Source organism: Thermobia domestica, chromosome 4 (genome assembly GCF_964235325.1).
Source record: "Thermobia domestica chromosome 4, izTheDome1.hap1.1, whole genome shotgun sequence".
NCBI lineage: Eukaryota > Metazoa > Arthropoda > Insecta > Zygentoma > Lepismatidae > Thermobia > Thermobia domestica.
Window position 1 is genome coordinate 17487527 of NC_137457.1, and position 23040 is coordinate 17510566.

The window sequence follows — 23040 nt, forward strand, 5'->3', positions numbered from 1 at the left end:
AAAGGAAAAATAACCATAAGAGAAATGTCGAAGCATTTTCCCTAAAGCAAATGCTCGTACTACAAATTAGTTTTGGGGAAATAAAATATTTCTCAGTTCTTCATATAGTAGGGAATAATCTTTCGAAATTTACCTCCAGTCTTACTTCCGCGAATTTTTTTATAGTCCGCCATTTTAGGCAAAACGAGGATTAGGCCAAACGAGGATACTTATTTCGCCTAAAATGGCGGACACAAATCTTATCATTCATCTGCCATAAAAATGTCAGATAATTTGTTAGGCGAAACGAGGATTAGGCCAAACGATGCAAGATCCGGAAAAATAAAGAGAACTAATTATGGTGCGGCTAGAATGACGTCATCCTACCCCCTCCTTTTTTTTACAATCTTGAAATTATCTGTTTATTGAAGAAAGTAGCTTAAATCGTTTGAACTCAATTTGTTCTAATTCGTTCTCTAGTATTAGAGTTTGTTCTTTAACCGATTTAGAAAATAAAGAAAAATAATTGTATTGGGGTTAGAAATGCGTCGTCCTGGTCCCGCCTACGAAATGAAAGATTGTTCTTTAACCGTTTCGGAAAAATACAGAGAAATAATTTCGGTTACAAGTAATGGAAGAACGCATTGAAGTTTTTGAAATATTTTTAAAGAAATGAAGAATCGTTAGATTTTCACTTCATTAAACTTTTAAGACAATATCTCTTACCAATAAATTTTACTTCTAAACAACGATACATTAATAAGTGGAATACTGTATGTTTTTATGAACCGGAATTCATCAATTTTAATAAAACTAAATGGTAAATAATAGAATGGGATAAGTCTACTCTTATATGGGACGGGACCAACTGATTAACGTGGAATCCGAAGTTCCCGCCTAGAATCGAAGCCAGTTCTCCCATACCAATGACGCGTATGCTGACCGCTTAGCAACGAAGGAGCTCGCAGAGGGAGAAAGAGAGAGAGAAACATTATGTAAATTTTTACTGGCCAACTTGAAATATTAGAAAATTTTCTGGTTTCCGAAAGCTAATTGGAAAATTATAATTTCTAGCTGACTAACTACATTTATCAACTAGGCTTATTATTTGGTATTATTAATTCCAATTAATTTCTGTTTTGAATTAAATGTAAGTAAAAATCATGATGAAGATGTTTGAAGAAGATCCTTCGCCACTACCCCCTTCATATATGGCCACTCTAATGATATATTCCTAGTAACATCTGTCTGCAATTGGAGAAGTTGGTAGAGTTCCATTTCCGCTAATCGGAAAATGATTCCTTCTGCAACAAAAACATCACAGCTAAAGATGCGATAAAGACAACAGAACTGTCAATTTTTTAACCGAACTGTCTCCCTGTCGCCCCGACAACAACAAAAGAAGAATCTCTTACTTTACTCTTCTCTATAGTTTCTACTTTGTGTGTGTGTGTGTGTAACAAGTACTTCTCGCTAACTCCAACAACAGTGCTGCAAACTAAGTTAAAATGAAATTACTATGAGTTAAAAAAAAAAAAACTGTATTTATCGAGCGGGTGTAACCTGTTATTAAGAATTCATATATCTCAGTCTCAAGATTCCAGGTTCAATATCCTTGGCCATTTATTAGTATTACTTTTAAGTTTTCTACTTGTTACCGCAGTCCCTGGGATTAATGTTTTTTGTAATACTTACAAGTTAGATTTAAGTAAGTGCAAAGGATTATCATTCACTAAGAGTAAATCACTTCGTTACTTATTTTTTAGTTTTCCAACCCATGCCCTTAAAAGTGTTTTAAACTCACACAAAAAGCGCTAACTGAGTAGAGTCTAGGAATCACTTGCTTTACGACGGTATATATCACGTTGTCAATTTTGAAACGCTGAAGTATACACTGACACGTTATTCCTATGTAAAGTCAACCTAACGAGAATAGTATTTTATGCTTTATAATAACACAACATAAATAGGTCAACCTAAGCTATTTGCTTAGTAATAATTTTGAAGTATAAAGGAAATCCACAAGGTGCAACAAAAAGGTACGAATCACATAATAGAGACATGACCTTAATTTCTTCAATAAAGTTGATCTGATTAACAAGACGTTTATTTTTCTTTATTACACCTACTATTATTTAAATACATTTGTTGAACTGTCATACCATTATTACTGCTAGGTCAATAGTCTCTAAAATTCGTCACCCACGATTGTGAACGCTTCTATAGTTTCGCAGATATTTTATTACAAGTTCATTCATAGACAATAATGAAATATAAATAAAAAATTCCAAAATTACTTCAATTCAATTATCTAGGTATCCCAATCGTATTTTGATTTTTAATATACACAATATGAGTTCCAACAATCAAGGTTGCGGTTCCATCTACAAAAAGACATCTAATGTTTTATATAATTCACACAAAAAAGAGAAACTTGTAGGACAGCAATCCTATCCAATGAATTGTGTTAGTTTTAAAAAAAATATAGATGCAAATATAATACATATCATTAACAATTTAACCAACGAACAAAGACAATTACTGTTTAACATACATGCCAAATTATCTTGCAGTTATGAAATTAACCCAAATGTTTTTGGGGAATATTCTGTAAATGACCCGTGTATCATTTTACTCGATGCTCCGCCAGGCACAGGTAAATCAACAATGTTAGAAATGTTGTGTTGTACTTTACAGTTTCCTGTTTTATATCTAGTTTATTCAAACAATTTACTTAATAGAATTAGATATAAAGTACCCAAATCACAGACATGTTGTAAATTTATTATGGATGGGCTAGGACAAACTGAATTTAATGATGAAACGAAATTATTATTCAGCGATGAGAATGGAATATACGAAACAGCATATAAAATTTATGGGTATGTGTTCAATTTTGTCAATACGAATAACACCAACATCATTATTCTTGATGAATATACTGTAACATCTCCATGGTTTCTAATATTTATAATCTGGTTGGCATATAAGCTAAAATTAAATATAATATTTGCTGGAGATAAAAATCAATTGAGTGCAATTCAACAAAGTATTTATTATAATGCTAATAATTACACGTTAATTCATTCAATTACTAATAATATTTTCACACTGGAAAAACAAATTAGAGTTGTGGATATTATTTACAGTACAAAAATAGAACAAATTACAAATATTATAATTCAAACAAGTCCAAAGAAGCCTTTGAATTTAAACTTCCACTTAATGTATATTATATTCATTTTATTTCAATCCAAATTCTTTACAGAAACAAATTATGATTATTTATTCATAACTCAATATCATAAAAATGTTAAAAAAAGGTTGCAGCATATAATATTACAAAACAAAAATAATGTAGTGTTTGCTCCATTCAAGGCTAGAATTGGTAACAATAGAGACTTGATTGATATTCCAAAACATTATGATCATGATAAATTCTTCATGTTTCTACCACTAATAAAAAATAAACAATATTTCCTAATTGAAAAGAAAGAGCGAATTCCCGTAAAATTGATATATATTGGTCGAGAATTTGTAATAGTAGAAAATAGGCTAACACAGAAACAAATATATGTAAAACTAGCCAATATAGAACATATCTTACCGGACGAACATTATTCTCTTCTGCGTAGAATTATACCAAACACTACGAATATTTATCAATATCCTCTTATATTGGCTTATGCAGTAACCTATCATTCTATTCAAGGTCTAACAATTGAAAATCAATATGTTGAGTTAGATTTAGATACTCGAAATTTAAACTCAATTTATGTCGGTCTCACACGATTACGATCGGAAACATTCCTACACAAAATACATTCGAGGCAACTAAATAGTTTAAAATTATCCATGGATAGGAACGATGAATATTATTACAAGATTGGTAAATCGTGTAAGAAAGATAAAATTGAAAAGTCAAACTTCATTGAAGTGAATAGAAGAGACTTTGAAAAAGGGCCAAATAGAAAGTGGAGTCTAGTTAAATGTAGGAAAGACAATTATATATTACAAAGAGAAACATCGACAATATCTTACTCTTTACCTAAACTGCTACGTGAAACGATTGAACACAAGGAGTCTCTCTTTTCAAATTATTTGTCATTTCCTAAGTTTGTCGAATTATTGGAAGAATCATTGCCTAAGGAAAGTTACATTCAAATATGACATACAGTACAAGTAGAGTGAAGTACGAGTTGTTACAGAAACTTAAATTCATTCAAAGTAGCTTGGATGAGAATAGTTCAAGTTATGCCTGTTGTTTTTCTGGCTCGCTGATTGATTGGTTAAGTCGCGTTCAATCTTCTGGTAATGCTCAGAATGATATTCCTTTTCGACTCCAGTTATTTATTTTTATTGTTGGGCAAAATGAGTGGTTATGCTTAGACCTAATTTCTAAATTATTCAATGTGACTAACCCAAATCATCAACTCCTGCAACAAGAGGTAATATGTCCTCGTGTTACTGACCATGTTGGAATTTTGCAGCTAATGTTTACAAAAGTTATATGTTATATTCCAATTTTAGTTTGTGTAATAGATTTAAATATATGCTTGCATAATAGTAATGGAACAGCGCTGATTCCGGCAAAACAAATATATTCATCGAGAATGTTAAAATTACTGCGTGGTTGTAGACACAAAGAAAGGAGCAATCATACTCGATTTTATCCAATATTCTATCGTGGAAATTTTTTTAATCGAAAACAAAAGGATCATATTTTTTGTTGCAAGCAGTGTTGTACTGCACGAAAACATGTAACCTTAACTAAATATACTTCCAATGACTACAATAATTTCACAGTTGTTTTGGAATAATTAATTCATAATCTAGATGAATTATTATCGAATCATTGAAGAGGAATATCCAGTTTATTTGTTCCGATTGGTTATTATTAAACTGTAAGAAATTTAGGCCTATTTACCAAAAACAATCACTGAAATTCTACATTTTACTAACACTCAAATAGTTTATGTGGTAAGAGATATTGTAATATTATTGGAAATGAGACTCGAAATTCGTAACTGGTACGAGAAATATATCACTTGTGTTTATAAACAAAAACAAGCACTAAATAAAGCTATAATTCAATATAAAAAGTTTGCTATACAAAATAATATTATAGGTAAATCATAAATAATTTACGTTTGGTAAAGAGTATATGATGAATTAAATAGTGATATTTTATGTAATTCTCCATACAAGACTGACGTTGCCGTCATTTTAACACAACTACAATCCATTAAAAAGCTTAGCCAACCGATTATGAGTAGCTAACATCCTGTACAAATATTACAAACTACTTTCAAATTAGTACATAACCCGTTATATGAAAATCTAACTGGCTATAATATCATTGCTAATAAAATAAGTGAATATGGTAAGGATGGGGCAGATGGACTGTGTTGGCAGATCGACAGGAGTTAAGAAATATAGTAATAGGAAATATGCTAATCTGGCAAAAGTGAGTTGAGTTGGGTGTGGTGTTTGGTTATAGTTCGTACTTCACATCGCAGGAGTAAAATTCACTGAATATCGTATGTGTACAGCACTATTGCAAAGAAATTGGCTACAATTACACAGAGGCAAGTGTCCCAAAACGAAAGTCGACTTCAGAAATTAAATATTTGACAAGGAAAGAAAGTTGCTAAACATTCGCGGGAGGAGCAGAAGACAATAGATGGATAGTCACACGCACCACTAGAGTAAATGAATGTTGCATGCCATTTATTGAGTAGGGTCAGAAATATTTTAAACCAATGTGTGATAACTTGTAATACACTACGACGACGCGTTATGTCATTGCACATAATCCGAAAGTTTGGAAATCAAAAAACATTATCAACACAACAGAAAATGAATTACAAAAGCATCTACTTGCCTTGGATGAAATGGATTTGGATTAACTCTACGCGAATTACAAAAGTTGGCGTACAACTTTGCTGTTGAGAACAAATACAAACTCATATTCAATAATGATGCAAAAATGGCTGGTAAAGATTGGGTGTATGGTTTCGTACAACGTCACAAAATACTTAGTGTGCGTGTAGCGCAATCATTGTCCTATGCTACAGTTAGAAGTTTAACTCGTGGAATCGATATCTCGAGGGAGAAGAGTGGGTAATGTGTACTTGTTGTTTTTTCTGGTTCCATGTGAAATGCGGCACAAATGGTCGTGATGCATACTTTGTACGCATTCATTGTAACAGTGTTAGTGGTTTATAAACTGTAACTGTAACTGTCCGTTTGCTCCACTATTTTTGTCCTGCTGCCCCACCCCATGGGGCGTATGGACATCTTGCTCCCTTGTATACTAATTATTCAATATATCCTTGACTAATTGACAAACTGATTTCTTTGTTACACTTTTACTTTGTACAAAGCTTACTGGTTTGTAAGAAATATCTTGAGTTCTCTTCGGTCATTCGTATTCATACAAGCAACGGAAAACTGCTTAGCATACCAGTTTGCTCCGTCTTTACCATATATACAGCAAGTTGAAACGTTAATTAAGACGTTTTATTTATTTTTGCAAGATGTACGTAGATACTAAGATACTTGAGGTTTCTACTATTACCAGAAATGAAATAAAAAATGTGTATTCCGATATGTTATTATTACTATCCAATTCTGTTCAAAAAGCAAAGGATGAAAGCGATAACATAAGTTATGTGCTAGCAACTAAGTTGTCTGAATTTATAGAAATATTAAAACATCATTTGCCAGCAATTATTGAAAAAGAGTTTCAACAACGGCGCATAAATTATTCTAATGATAATGATACGGAAGTAAAAAAGCTTCTATACAAAATTGGTGATAAACTAGAAAAACGTGAACAGAAAATGGAAGAAGAACAAACAAAGTTACGAGTTGAGTTGAGTTGAGTTTGAGTTTAACGTCCCGTTCAGCAGCGAGGCTATATGAGACGTGGACCTACTGATTAACGTGGAATCCGAACCACATGAGCTCCCGCCGGGAATCGAACCCGGGTCTCCCACGCCAAAGGCGCGTACGCTAACCGCTTAGCCCCGGAGGAGCTCAAACAAAGTTACGAGAAACAAAGTTACGAGAAAATACAGATCAGTTGTATAGAGAGTTATATGATATTATAATTTCGAAGACTATAAAAGATTCTCGTCAAGAAATTTATAAAATAGTAGAACAACTATTAAAAGAGAATTTACATTCGACTGCAAAAGATGTTACTCAATTAATAGAAGCAATTACAGACCAAATTGTAAAACTTAAAAATGAAATTACTACAATGAGTATGAAAATCGCTGAGATTACTCGTTGGGCAGTGCCGCCAAGTGAAGAACACAACATAGAATTTATGCCACCGAAAGCAAAACGAAAAAGAGTTTTATCATAAAATATTTTATTTGTTTTCCATTTTTTTATAATTTGCAAAATATTTTGTCAGTCACTCACTTTTTTTCTCATACACAATAAACCCCTCGAGTTTTGTGCGAGCTATTTTTTTTTGTAACTGTTTTGACCAACATTTTATTTAAATAAGCCAAAGGAAGTTCAGATTTTTATCTCTTTTTTGCACTTACTAATTTAGTGCCTTAAAAATTATTATAAATCTTTAAATATATAAGGGTCCAATATTGTTATACTCGTCATTGGTTAATCGAAGACTGTAAAGGTAACAACTTTCAAATATGAGTAAATTGGCGCAGAATGAAACAATAGATGACAAACTTATCATTCGAATTCACGATCTCGAAAAAACAGTGAATGTGATCGATTCAGAATTACGGAAATTAAACTTAATGGTTTACGGGGTGATTGAAGATTTTGATGAATCCATTAGCGAAACTAAAGTGAAAGTTGAACAATTATTCTTAAACCAACTAAATGTGGCAATATCATCAAACGAACTGAAATGTGTGTATCGAGTTGGTAAAAAAGCTGAGTCTAGATCCAGACCTATCAAATGTTGTTTTAGTGACTGTGAAACAAGACATAAAATTATACAAAGACGTAAATTGTTGAAAGGTTCAGGTGTTTTTATAGAACGTGATTTTCCCATGTCTGTTCAAAAAGATAGACAAGAGCTAAGAAAATATATGCTCTCTGCTAGAGAATGTAAGCTTCCTGCTTTTCTAATAAATAACTATCTCATAGTTAATGGTATTAAATATACTATTGATGAATGTCGCATCGATCCTCCTAGCTTTAGTAAAATTGCAACGGCAAAGAATGAACTAAAAAATAATCAACAAAAACCAATCATTCCACTGCCTGCACCACGAAGCATAAGAGAAACTGTGGCTGAATTGTGTGACATTGTATAGACATTTTACAGCAAGTTATGGATGATAGAAGAATTTTCATTAACCTATTGTACAGTATAATATTTATTTTAATTATGCAATAGAAACCATAAATGTGAATTAAGTTTATTTTATTTATTTGTAGACAATTAAAAAAACCAAATGTTGTCATATAATTAATGTTTTTTTTTTTTGTGAATTCTTAGAATTAAATAAGATCTTTTAGACGAATAGAAGATAAACAATAATATATCAGTAAATAATTACACAAGAGTCAATTATTTTCACTATTAGAGTTTTAATGATAAGAAATATCACATTGTGTCCAACTAGCTAATGTATATGATTCTAAGTTCGATTCCTAGTGGAGTTGTTTCATAACCCCGAGTAATATGGTACAGATACCACTTTAAGAACTTATCCAGTCTCATATAGCTTGAGTACTGGAAAAATTACATTAAACTTCAAAACATATAAAAAATACCAAAAAGTACCAAACAAAAATTATATCAACAAAATACTACGCTGAATGGGAAAAGAACTTATTACCATATGGCGTAGGTTACGTATATAAGTGTACACTATAAATCAGCTACGCTTAGTGGTAAGTTGTACCTATGGTAAACTGCTAATAGCTACCTAACAGTATAGGAAGCTCACGTGTTGCATTGAATGCCTTATTAAAATGTTTCTCAAATTATGGTCCTTGGAACACTAATCGGTATCGAAATATGAATCTGTAGTTGTATCACATAGATACTAGCTATAGTTAATAACTATTGGGTGCATTGCTTAACTTTATCCACGCATATACATAAATACAACACACGTAGACTACACACACACATATATATATTTACTAATAACACAATGTAAAACTAAATAAATATGAAAGTTGCAAAGAATCTTACAAAAGTTGTGTGTTATGTTTCTCAGAGAATGGGATGGTAAGTGGACAGGGGCTGCTTTAGTTAGTTTTTCGTTTATATGGTAATTTTTTATTTTGATTTTAAGTTTCGCCCACTGGAGGAGTGAGGGTAAACTATTCCAGAGACGAATGTTGATAGACACAAGTGATTTGCCGGAGGTTCAATGCCGCGTTTACAAAAGCTTCTATCCTTAATCAAATTGATCGTTTTTACTTTGTATACCTATTTCTGAGTGGTCATGGTAAGCATCGGCTTTGAATCGAATCAAGGAACACGCAGATATGAAACCAACGCTCTAATCACTAGACTTCGGTATTCTCCATTTTGTTCGGTTATTGTAATAAATAAGAACATTAACTGCACAGTAAAGTATTGATGGTTAGTTTGTCCCCCCCCCTCTCCTCCGTAATCGATAAACTTAAACTCATTTGAAACAATTCCAGATCGAGTGTTTTGGTTTTGCAGAGCTCAATGGCTCTGAGTTCCTTTTGGGTTACTTTTATATGCCCCCCCCCCCGCTGACTCCCAGTCCACATATAATGGTATCTGAATTTGCAAGTCATTGCTAATGAAAGTGTCACCATTGATCTGAGTGACTGCGAAAACTATGATTTTGACACTAATATCGGTCATTTTCGATTACTTTTACATTGCTTGGTATACCCATTCCCTCCCAACCCTGACCTCCGAATGGGGTGAATGTGATCGGAGTTTCATTATTGATCTCATTGTCGGTGAAAAACTATGAAGTCGATACTAATATCAGTCATTTTCTACTACTTTTACATGTCCCAATAAACGCTCCAATGAACCTCAACCCCCACACCCTGGTTCGAGTTTTAAGAAGAAAAAGCTAGTCGTCTTGACCTGCGGCCGTGACCAAGATACCCGTAAGCTAAATTTGGTAACTCTGAACCCACATCCTAGACAGGTCCCGGTAAACTCGAGTTCAGCGAGTTCAACGATCATGAAACCTATGGATTTGACACTAATATCGGTAATTTTTAGATAATTTTTACATGTCTTGATAAACCCTCATACATGTGGCCCCGGTCCACATACAATGGTAACTGAATATGCAAGTCATCGCTAATAAAAGTGTCACCATTGATCTCAACGACCGCGAAAACTGTGAATTTGTCATTAATATCGGTCACTTTTTGTTATTTTAACATGTGGATTTGACACTAATAACGGTCATCGTGCATTACTTTTAGACTATATGTCTCGGTATGTCACCTATCCCTCACCGCTAACGCCCGACCCGGAACCGAATATCGTGAATTTGGAAGTTAATGCGATCGGAGTTTCATTGTTGATTTCATCGACCGCGAAAGCTATGAATTCGACACAAATATCGATCATTCTCTACTACTTTTACATGTCCCGGCAAACGACCCATTGAAACCCCCTTGGATCAAATTGTAACAAAAATGTTTAACTGTAATCTAAGACCTAAACCAAAATATTCGTGGCTAAAATTTAATAACTCTAAGTCAATTTATCTAATTTCCAAGCCAGTTCCAATAAGCCCCCCCCCCCCCCTGGTTCGAGATTTTTTTTTTTTTTTTTTTAAAAAAAAGGACTTTGTCTTAATCTGGAGCCGGAATCCACTCGTCTGGTTCCCGACCCGCACACAGATAAACTCACAAACAAACTCTTTATTTTATTTATATTAGATAGATTAGATTGGAGACACGAAACCAGTAGCTTTTCTGTCATTTTCATTCTTAGAATTATTTAAACACTAGCTGAATATACCCATTCTTCGTATGGGTCAGACAAAATATCTATGTAAGCAAACAGAGCAATGAAAAACAATATCGGTTATTTTCTACTATATCACTGTAAAAAATCGTTATGTTATTTCAACAACATACCTAGGTGTTAATATGATTGTGTTAAAAATTTAACACAACAAGTGGTTAGAACAACTCACTATCCATTTGGAGTTGTGTGACAAATGCCGGTAGTTGAAATGACATACTGTACAACCTGTGTATTAAATTAACACAAGTGTAGAATCTTCGGTGGTGTTTTCTTCGTAATTGCCAAATATGTTGGATATCTAATTAATATAAAGGCTTATGAATTGAAGCTAGAGACAAACACAGTAGAAATAAATATATAAACAAATCCAAGTATACGCAAAATTTCATCTCCCACATTTGATACATTTATTGCTTCTTTTACTAAGCGATTGTGTGTTAGAATCAACAAACGCATCAACTTTATTATTTTTATTTGTCACGGTATCCAGTGTTCTTATTTCTCAAGACCTCCATAAAACACACGAAAAAAGAATTTCTGACAAGAAATCTGCAACCCTTGTTGACTTTTAATCGACTAGCTATAATTAAACCCTATAGCGAGTTTTGTGACATCTTTCGCTACCCACTGTTAAGGCTACCGATTCCTCTGTATTTTTTTGGGGGGGGGGTGGAGGGCATTCATATAAAAATACATATAACATGAGCTTTTGAGGGTGGTGCGGTCATCCCGGTCTCCTCAGAATCGGCATATTGAGTGATAATAATAAGAAATCACTTACAACTCACAATTGCGTGTTTATACCCCTCCCCAACAATCAGTAATGAACTTGGATTAAACCAGCTTAACAAGAACCGCAACTATCCAACACAGGGAAACTCCTCGCCGTTCTAGTAGGGTATATTTTAAGAGAAAATTTTCTTACTTCATATACGATAGGAATATGAAATTACAAATAAAACATCAAACTTTCCATTGCAGTACCGTAACTTAGATTTTTTCGAGGGGGGAGAGGGGATGGAAGGGCACGCACATGTAGGCTCCCGTGAAATTTGACAATTCATCCATGCATTCCTTCTTTCTTTTACTATTTATGAGGACCCCGGAGATTGTGAGCCCGCCCACGCGATAAGATAAGCAAGACCGTTAGTTATGAGCATATCCCCGTTCCATATATGATAAATTAATTAAGGGACAATATTGACAAAATCACAAAGTCATACGAATAAATATTATTTCTATGGCTACTAATAGTAGACATTTTTTTATTTAAATGAATACAAGACTCATGCTGTTTTGTTATGTAATGTTGTGGACCTGTTTGATGCTTTATTTATAATTTCATATTTCTATCGTATATGAAGTACAGTACATAAATGGTAAATAAAACAAAAATACATCACATTTACCCATCTTATTAAAAATACATTGTTCTAACAAAATAATATTTTTATCCTCTCGCCTGTAAACCTGTGAAAATGGAATTACGTTTCCTCTGGTTCTCGTACGACGATATGTTGTAACACTTAACCGCTTTAACTCATAAAAATAATTCTAAGCCTGTATGTAGGCTATAATAAAATTATAACAACAAACGTCATTAAAATAGACCACAGATCACATCCTCGTTTTAATTTGTAATAAGTGTTTATACCGGTGATTGTCTTCATTCAGATTAGTATAGGCATAGAAACACCTTGGTTATAAAATTTATACATTTATTTACATATGCCTGAGGGTTACAACTTTTTTCTGAATATCTGTCTACCCATACAATTCAATTATAATTTTATGGTGTCCACATTACATTTTAGCACAAAATTCTGGAAACCTTAATTTGTACAAAATTTTATAAAATGGAATTGAATTCAACTCAAGTGAATAACTGTTCTATATATATATATTTCACAATCTTACAGCCATTAGTACAAACTGCTAAAGTAAGTACACGTTTATCCATTTTCCTACATTAAATAGCAGTTCATGTAGGTAAGTATTCTTTATCTTTTAGATTTTGTTGAAAATACAGTCTACGTTCAGTAATGCTTTTATGAATTCCGCTTTCCGTTTTTGATGCCAAATATGTTATTATACGATTCCCCGGTAAAATCAAACTATATTGACATGATACTCTACTACACACGACACAAATCCAACCAAGTTCTTTGCCATTGTACTGCAGAGCAACATAGTCAATTAAACATGAATCACATATGCTATGTCCACAGTAGCTGAAATGAATAAAATCCGTGGAATATTTTTCTACTAAACAATTTGGGCAAGTATATTTTATATCTCCCAATTCATTTCGGTCTATTTTACAATTTAAATAAGTAGTAGTCTTATGCACTTGCTTCTTACCGTATCGAGGTCGTAAATTATAAGAGTGTGCGTTATGCGACATTTCACATTAGGACTACAACACTGCCCTTATTGAATCACTCAAAAAAATATGAAAATAAAATGTTTATATTGTTTTCTTAAAGTCTACTTTACTATAGTTAGTATAGAGTCTTCCTATATTGTATATAATACTTAGATCTTCCTATATTGTATGCACATATGATTGATTCTTGTCACGATAATAATTATCTACTAAATTTTTCTATCTGCAGATGCTTTTTATGTTTGTACTTTACTTTTATTGTGTAAGAGAATCTATATCAGAGCGAGAAGGAAGTATTGCATATTTTGTAATTAAATAACTTTTCCTACCATTTTCAGAATTACAAGACAGCCGTTCAAATTCAAAATATTTAATTTCATAATAGTTACTATAGTTTAAATAATGTTTGTGATATTATTCCTATACAACTCATCTTCCTGAACTCCGAATGGGGTGAATGTGATCGGAGTTTCATCATTGATCTCATCGTCGGTGAAAAACTATGAAGTCGATACTAATATCAGTCATTTTCTACTACTTTTGCATGTCCCAATAAACGCTCCAATGAACCTCGAACCCCCCCCCCCCTGGTTCGAGTTTTAAGAAGAAAAAGCTAGTCGTCTTAACCTGCGACCGTGACCAAGATACCCGTAAGCTAAATTTGGTAACTCTAAACCCACATCCTAGACAGGTCCCGGTAAACTCGAGTTCAGCGAGTTCAGCGATCATGAAACCTATGGATTTGACACTAATATCGGTGATTTTTAGATAATTTTTACATGTCTTGATAAACCCTCATACATGTGGCCCCGGTCCACATACAATGGTAACTGAATATACAAGTCATCGCTAATAAAAGTGTCACCATTGATCTCAACGACCGCGAAAACTGTGAATTTGTCATTAATATCGGTCACTTTTTGTTATTTTAACATGTGGATTTGACACTAACAACGGTCATCGTGCATTACTTTTAGACTATATGTCTCGGTATGTCACCTATCCCTCACCGCTAACGCCCGACCCGGAACCGAATATCGTGAATTTGGACGTTAATGCGATCGGAGTTTCATTGTTGATTTCATCGACCGCGAAAGCTATGAATTCGACACAAATATCGATCATTCTCTACTACTTTTACATGTCCCGGCAAACGACCCATTGAAACCCCCCTTGGATCAAATTGTAACAAAAATGTTTAACTGTAATCTAAGACCTAAACCAAAATATTCGTGGCTAAAATTTAATAACTCTAAGTCAATTTATCTAATTTCCAAGCCAGTTCCAATACCCCCTCCCCCCCTGGTTCGAGATTTTTTTTTTAAAAAAAAAGGACTTTGTCTTAATCTGGAGCCGGAATCCACTCGTCTGGTTCCCGACCCGCACAAAGATAAACTCACAAACAAACTCTTTATTTTATTTATATTAGATAGATTAGATTGGAGACACGAAACCAGTAGCTTTTCTGTCATTTTCATTCTTAGAATTATTTAAACACTAGCTGAATATACCTATTCTTCGTATGGGTCAGACAAAGTATCTATGTACGCAAACAGAGCAATGAAAAACAATATCGGTTATTTTCTACTATACACTGTAAAAAATCGTTGTGTTATTTCAATAACATACCTAGGTGTTAATATGATTGTGTTAAAAATTTAACACAACAAGTGGTTAGAACAACTCACTCTCCATTTGGAGTTGTGTAACAAATGACAAGCATAAAACACACGAAAAAAGAATTTCTGACAAGAAAACTGCAACCCTTGTTGACTTTTAATCGACTAGCTATAATTAAACCCTATAGCGAGTTTTGTGACATCTTTCACTACCCACTGTTAAGGCTACCGATTCCTCTGTATTTTTTTTGGGGGGGTAGAGGGATGAGGGCATTCATATAAAAATACATATAACATGAGCTTTTGAGGGTGGTGTGGTCATCCCGGTCTCCTCAGAATCGGCATATTGAGTGATAATAATAAGAAATCACTTACAACTCACAATTGCGTGTTTGAATTTGATTTTAAACAGGATCGAAAGTATCACTATTCATCTAAGTGACCCTTGAAAACTATACATTCGACACGGATTGTGATCATTTTCGATCATTTTCGTACATCTCTTTCTCCTCATGTGACGGGGCTGATTTTGCATTTAATCCGGATCGAATATACTACGGTTCATCTGATTGATCCAGAAAACTATGGATTCGACATCAATATTAATCATTTTCGATCATTTTGAAATGTTTATACCCCTCCCCAACAATCAGTAATGAACTTGGATTAAACCAACTTAACAAGAACCGCAACTACCCACACAGGGAAACTCCTCGCCGTTCTAGTAGGGTATATTTTAAGAGAAAATTTTCTAACTTCATATACGATAGGAATATGAAATTACAAATAAAACATCAAACTTTCCATTGCAGTACCGTAACTTAGATTTTTTCGAGGGGGGAGAGGGGATGGAAGGGTACTCACATGTAGGCTCCCGTGAAATTTGACTATTCATCCATACATTCCTTCTTTCTTTTACTATTTATGAGGACCCCGGAGATTGTGAACCCGCCCACGCGATAAGATCAGCAAGACTGTTAGTTATGAGCAGGGCCCGGATCTTGTTGACCTAAAATTTTCTAAAAAGTGACCTATAAAATGATACTAAAATTCATGTAAAATGACCCTAAAATTCACAAAAATTGACCTTAAAACTTGCGTTTTTCAAAACGATTATTTCGTTAAACACTGCCTTTTTTTAAAGAAATATTGGATTTTAATTAACGTTTCTCACTCATATTTAAGAAGTTTTGTTTCAGTTAGTTGCACACCATTGATCATTTATGTCCATTGATCAGTCTATTGTGCGACATTGTACGTACTGAAAACGTCAATTCACTCCCGAGTTGAAACTAGGAAGCACTTTTAAACAATAAAAGTTCGCAAATGTAGACTACATGAGAATAATAGATAAAAACCCTGTTTAAAATCTGTGTACGCCTTCTAATCCATTTTTAGTTATTCACGTGATCACATCCTTTGTGGCCAACAATCCAAAACCATCTGTTTGGCCACCTACCAACCCTCAGCTACAGTTTAGCTTTCATTAGCTTGTTAAGAATGGCGTTTTTCCACCCAATAGTCAGGAAACAGGAAATGAGATTATTTGTCTTTTTCACATCCGTAAACAGTGTTCATTTTAAGATTTCCTTATGTAGAAGGAAAAGAATAAAAAGACCATAAGTGACCTAAAAGTTACCTTAAAATATTAAAAAATGACCTGAAAATTCTAAACGGCAAAAAGTGACCAAAAGTTGACCCTAAAAAACTATAGTTTTAGAACCTAGAGTTGATGGATAATATTTTTATTTGAAGCTGCCTTGTCCTATGCGTAACAGAAAAAAGTTGACTTGTCACCAAGATCCGGGCCCTGGTTATGAGCCTATCCCCGTTCCATATATGATAAATTAATTAAGGGACAATATTGACAAAATCACAAAGTCATACGAATAAATAGTTAGTATAGGCATAGAAACACCTTGGTTATAAAATTTATACCTTTATTTACATATACCTGAGGGTTACAACTTTTTTATGAATATCTGTCTACCCATACAATTCAATTATAATTTTATGGTGTCCACATTACATTTTAGCACAAAATTCTGGAAACCTTAATTTGTACAAAATTTTTTAAAATGGAATTGGATTCAACTGAAGTGAATAACTGTTCTATATATATATTTCACAATCTTACAGCCATTAGTACAAACTGGCAAAATAAGTACATGTTTATCCATTTTTCCTACATTAAATAGCAGTTCATGTAGGTAAGTATTCTTTATCTTTTAGATTTTGTTGAAAATACAGTCTACGTCCAGTAATGCTTTTATGAATTCCGCTTTCCGTTTTTGATGCCAAATATGTTATTATACGATTCCCCGGTAAAATCAAACTATATTGACATGATACTCTACTACACACGACACAAATCCAACCAAGTTCTTTGCCATTGTACTGCAGAGCAACATAGTCAATTAACATAAATCACATATACTATGTCCACAGTAGCTGAAATGAATAAAATCAGTGGAATATTTTTCTAATAAACAATTTGGGCAAGTATATTTTATATCTCCCAATTCATTTCGGTCTATTTTACAATTTAAATAAGTAGTAGTCTTATGCACTTGCTTCTTACCGTATTGAGGTCGTAAATTATAAGAGTGTGCGTTATGCGACATTTCACATTAGTACTACAACAGTACCCTTATTGAATCACTCAAAAAAAATATGAAAATAAAATGTTTATATTGTTTTCTTAAAGTCTACTTTACTATAGTTAGTATAGAGTCTTCCTATATTGTATATAATAATTAGATCTTCCTATATTGTATGCACATATGATTGATTCTTGTCACGATAATAATTATCTGCTAAATTTTTCTATCTGCAGATGCTTTTTATGTTTGTACTTTACTTTTATTGTGTAAGAGAATCTATATCAGAGCGAGAAGGAAGTATTGCATATTTTGTAATTAAATAACTTTTCCTACCATTTTCAGAATTACAAGACAGCCGTTCAAATTCAAAATATTTAATTTCATAATAGTTACTATAGTTTAAATAATGTTTGTAATATTATCCCTATACAACTCATCTTCCTTTTTTTTTTTTTTTTTTTTGCTTCGAATAGTAGAACTAAATACTTCAATAGATTGCCTATAAATTTTAATTATTATGTACTTCATTCGAAAGTTCTTGTAAAAGGATCATTGCTTCTTGTGTCTGTTTCATTTCTTGCAAACGACGGGCACTGCTATTTTGCAATTGATATAAGAAGCGTTTATCAGGTACGGCTTCTAATAAGCTATTCGCGTTCATTGAGGCTAGTTGTTGTAATTCCAACTCGGTTAGTATAGACCAATATCCAGAGTTTTGGTATAGCATTTTGACTAGTTTTTCTACTGTTGTGTTATTTATTATGGCACTTGTATCAAGTTGATTTACAACGCGAATTTTCAAGAGTACGGTATTTTTGAATGTTTGAAAATATTTTTCATCAACTTCGAAATCGTCAGCAGTATAGACTTGTATTGGTACTTGTTCAGATACACCTAATATTGTCCTAGTCCTGTTGAGGAATTCATAAAAAGAGGCTGTGCATTTTTCTTTTTGAGGTTCATAAAATAAATAAATTTCTTGAAGAAGAGTTTCCATTTTTTTTTGGGGGGGGACTGGTCGAATTGTTGTTGTAATCCTATACCTATTTCGTATTCCTGTAATGGAAAATTAATATATATGCACAATATATTTAAAGGTAACAAGTTAGGACTAAAATAACATTAGCCATTTACTAAATCAAAGAAAAGATACCTACTACCATTATGGATCCCAGCTAAGTGAGTTCATTCTTATCCATCAACATTTTAAAAGCATTAGGTAAGTAGGTCAATAAATAGAAATAAAAAGGAAATACTTATGGTAGACTATATCCATAAACCTATTACCATAACCTGAGCTCACCATAGACTAATAGAAGGCAATCACACACAAGCAACACAAGGACATTTTCTGTAAATAGAAACTTTCCTGTAAACTGTTTCTTGTTCCTATAAACTTTCGGTTTCTGTAAACTTTCGGACTATATAGATATCATATTTTTTACTTGCTTTGCAATCAGGAGTCTGTGATATCATTACTTTTGGTACATCCTGCATATTTCAGATAGGTATTTGAAACATTTAAAATGTTAAGTTTAAACTTAACTTTCTGAGTGAAGAGGTCAAGATATACAAATGGATGTACTTCCTAATTGAGGTTTTCTTCAATTCTACCAGTCAAATGCCGGAATATTATCTACTAAATGTACCCTAACAGATACCCTTCCAAACCCTTTCCATTCTTTTTATTATTGTTAGGCATCTTAGCTGTATCTGGTGAATGTCAAATAAATTAAATAAAATAAATATTTACCCTAAAAAATGAAAAATAGTTGTTAGATAAAGCCGACTGGGAATCGAACCAGAACACTCCTCATTCCTATTCCAACCCAGCAGGAAAACGTTGTTTTTCTATCATAGTGTCATTGAGAATTTGCTTTGAACATAAAATCTATCCACATTATGGACTAATTATCATGTTTTACATTTTTATTTTTTAATTATTCTTTTCTGCTGCTTACTACATTTCTTATCTGTTCACACTTCCGGTGCTTAACTCGGCGACGATTTCCGTCAACACTCTATATTAATGTTCATCGTTTGTGTCTCTCTCAACTTCACTTATCTGGGGTACGTGTGTTTGATGACCGGTTACAAATCCAGCCAGGGCCGTATCCTGAAAGCTTGGGGGGGGGGCACAATTCATGTAACATAACTCTAGTATAAGAAATCTAATTGTAGCAAATACTTTTGAAAAAACATGTATAGAGTTACGTTAGGCCTATATATATGCCCTACGCGACTACTTAAGGGTTAATAGATATGAGGTTGTAGAATAATGTACAAGAACTCATAAACAGAAAACCTTAATTTTAAAAAATCCAGTTTAATTTGTAATAATTTTATGCCGTTGTTAAATTTTCTTCAACCAGAAAAAGAAACAACTTGGTTATAAAATTTATAATTCATAGGCCTACCTTTATTTCTATAGGCTTTTATAGGTAAAGTATTTGGGTTAAGTATATTTATAATGAATAACTCATTTTGATCTGTTTTACAATTTAAATAGGTAGTATAGGATATATTAGGTTTTTGTATTTGCTTCTTATCATGTCGAGAACATAAACTATAAGAATGGAAATTACGCGACATTTCACGCAATATTAATGCAACACTTTTATTAAATCAATAAGAAAAGGCGAAAATATTGTGTTTAGTTTTATTTGTTTAATCTATACTGAAATATAGATATAGAAATAGTACTTTTAGTTTTAGTAAACTTCGCGTATCCAAAAACGTTAGGTTACTAGAATACACTTTCCATAACATCTCAATTTCTTTAGATAAATTCCTGAATAACTTTTCATACATAAGCTAATCATTAAATTAAACTCAATATTGGACCTAGCATTTGCAAAAATCTCAATTTCATTTATGAATGATACGCTATCTAAAATAAGGTCTAATAATGACATCGAAGACTGCCAATTAAAATAATAATGATAAGGAAATGAATACTGAATAAACTTCCTTATATATTTTACCAAATAATGTTTTTTTTTTTCAAAAGTTAACTACCCTTGAATGAATTGTATCTCCAAATCTCACATATATTAATGGACAAATTATTCATTATCAAGAAAAAAATACAACACAATATGATAAATTTCAATATTTATTATAACCCCTTTTTATTTCAAACAACTTTACTGAGATATTTATATGCTTCAGTGTTCCATAAATAGGAACAGAAAACGATACCCAACAACCGTAACAAATCTATTAGCCTATAGTAAAAAAATCCAACTATAGTCTACACAATTAATATGCAATTTAAATTACTGTAAATTTTCCCAATAAGTAACTTAGGTATTAGTTATTACATTTGTTACAAATTGAAATACTAACTTCTTACAACCTAAAATTCATAAAAATTTCCAAGCAAAAGATAATTATTAGCTACAACATGAAAAGGTCCTAATCACAATTCTATACAAAACGCGAAACTACAGAAATTTTACACAAGCTGCATTTTAGGATAAGGTTGAGTTGAATTTGAAATTATCGGTCCCATCCGTAGCGATTACCTACTGATTAACATCAAATCCGAACCACATGAACTACCACTGAGAATGAAATTCAAGTATCCTGCGCCAGAGGTGTGTACGCTAACAACCCAACCACGAATGAATTCGCTTAGAGTTGAGTGATTTGAGTAATTTGTTGATAATATAATTCATCCACTTCTCTCGCAGAAATGTTCAGTACATTTCTCAAGTTCACAAGCTGCTCTCTGTCTCCAAATGATGTTCCGTGCAACCAACTAAAAAGAGCTTAACTGCTGTCTATACTCTCCTGAAAATTCTTTCCCTGCGCAATTTTGTTAAAGACCTCGTATTTCCAATTCCTGTAAATGAAAATTAAAAATCTACTTAATAAAGTTGGTTAGGTAGGATGCCTAAGATAAAATAACATGACCAAATTACAAATCCAAATAAACCAAACTATCTTAGTTAAAGCTTTCCCCTAATTATATCTGGCAATCAAACTTTTACAATTCAAAATTCGAGTTAATGAATAAAGTATTTGAAGTGGAACCAATACAACGAAATTAGATAATTTTTTTTTAAATTTAACGTCTCACAATTAATACCTTTTTAGGCTTTGGTATATAAGTATTAAGAATGAGAATAGAACGATAGTATGGAATGAGTTGGAATAGTTAGTTCGAGAAAGTGTGTCTAAATTGTACCATTATGAATTTTGATAGAGTTTATCAGGATGATACAAAATAGGACTGAAGAGTCAGTTTCCATGAATAGATAGATCTCAACACTCTCTTTTCTTACATTTATGCTTTTACCTATTAGTTTCAAACAACGAATATCAAATGTTGACTTCTTTTAAAAATATTTTGAACTTAAATAATAGCCTTTTAAAAGGTTCTTTCTATCCATCATCATTATTTATTTAATTTTTTTTTTCATTTTAGTTTTGCTGGTAAACTAGCCATAGGTTACCTAAATTAGTTAAGTTCTTTAAGTTAAATATTAAAATAGAATATAAATAGAAAAAAACATAATAACCTCGTTAAGTTATATCCACCTTTTTAGTTAGATGAACTTTTTTTTAAGAAAAAAAAACTAAGATTACCACAATTCAACTTGAATAGGTAACTATATCTATACAATTTCATAGTCGTTCCACTCCATCATTACCTCATATATAGTCTACATTAGACTGCAGTTCATAAAGTTACTTATTCTTTTGAAAATATTGTCTTCGCTCAAAAATGCTTTTATGAATTGTGCTTTCAGTTTTTGTTGCCAAATATGTTACTACACGATTCCCTGGTAGAATCAAAGTATACTGAGAAGATTCTCTACGGCACACAACACACTTCCAACTGAGCTCTTTACCATTATACTTCAGAGCAATGTAATCAATTAAGCACGAATTACAAACACCATGTCCACAGTAACTGAAATGAATAAAATTAGTCGAATACTTTTCCATAAAACAAATTGGACATATATATTTCACTCCACATAATTGGTTTTGATCTCTTATTGTTGGTTTCCTATCATACCGAAAACGTAAATTATAAGCATGTGTGGTATGATGCAGCATTTTGAATACTACAACAATTTACCAAAGCTTATAAACTTAAACAAAAACTTTTTTATCTAATTAGATCAGAATATTCTGCTATTCTCTAATTTTACTTATAAGAAATTAACAATTGCTGAACGTTAAGAATAAAAAATGCTCGTATTTTATTATTTTTTAAAAAAAGAAACAGGAAACAAGACTCCAAACTGTCTAAGCTGATAATAAAGAAATTATTATTAATACTAAATAAAGTTAATAAATGTCTCTTTGCTCAGCTAAAAATTATTTTTACTACACGATTATATGAAATATCTTTCCCTAATACAGGATACAGATCTCGCAATGGGTGATAGCTGCCCCGTACCTAGCTAGCAAAAAAAATGTTTGTTACAACAAAGTCTTTATTATTATAATTAT

The 23040-nt window shown here is 32.5% G+C and overlaps 1 protein-coding gene across 1 annotated transcript; it reads left to right on the top strand.

Moving 5' to 3' along the window:
• Positions 1–2766: 2766 nt before the first annotated feature.
• On the top strand, positions 2767–8480 carry LOC145682691 (uncharacterized). Its single transcript, XM_081754079.1, has 2 exons — positions 2767–3719; positions 8471–8480. The coding sequence occupies exons 1-2, from the start codon at positions 2767–2769 to the stop codon at positions 8478–8480; spliced, it is 963 nt and encodes a 320-aa protein (XP_081610205.1).
• The last annotated feature ends 14560 nt before the right edge of the window (positions 8481–23040 follow it).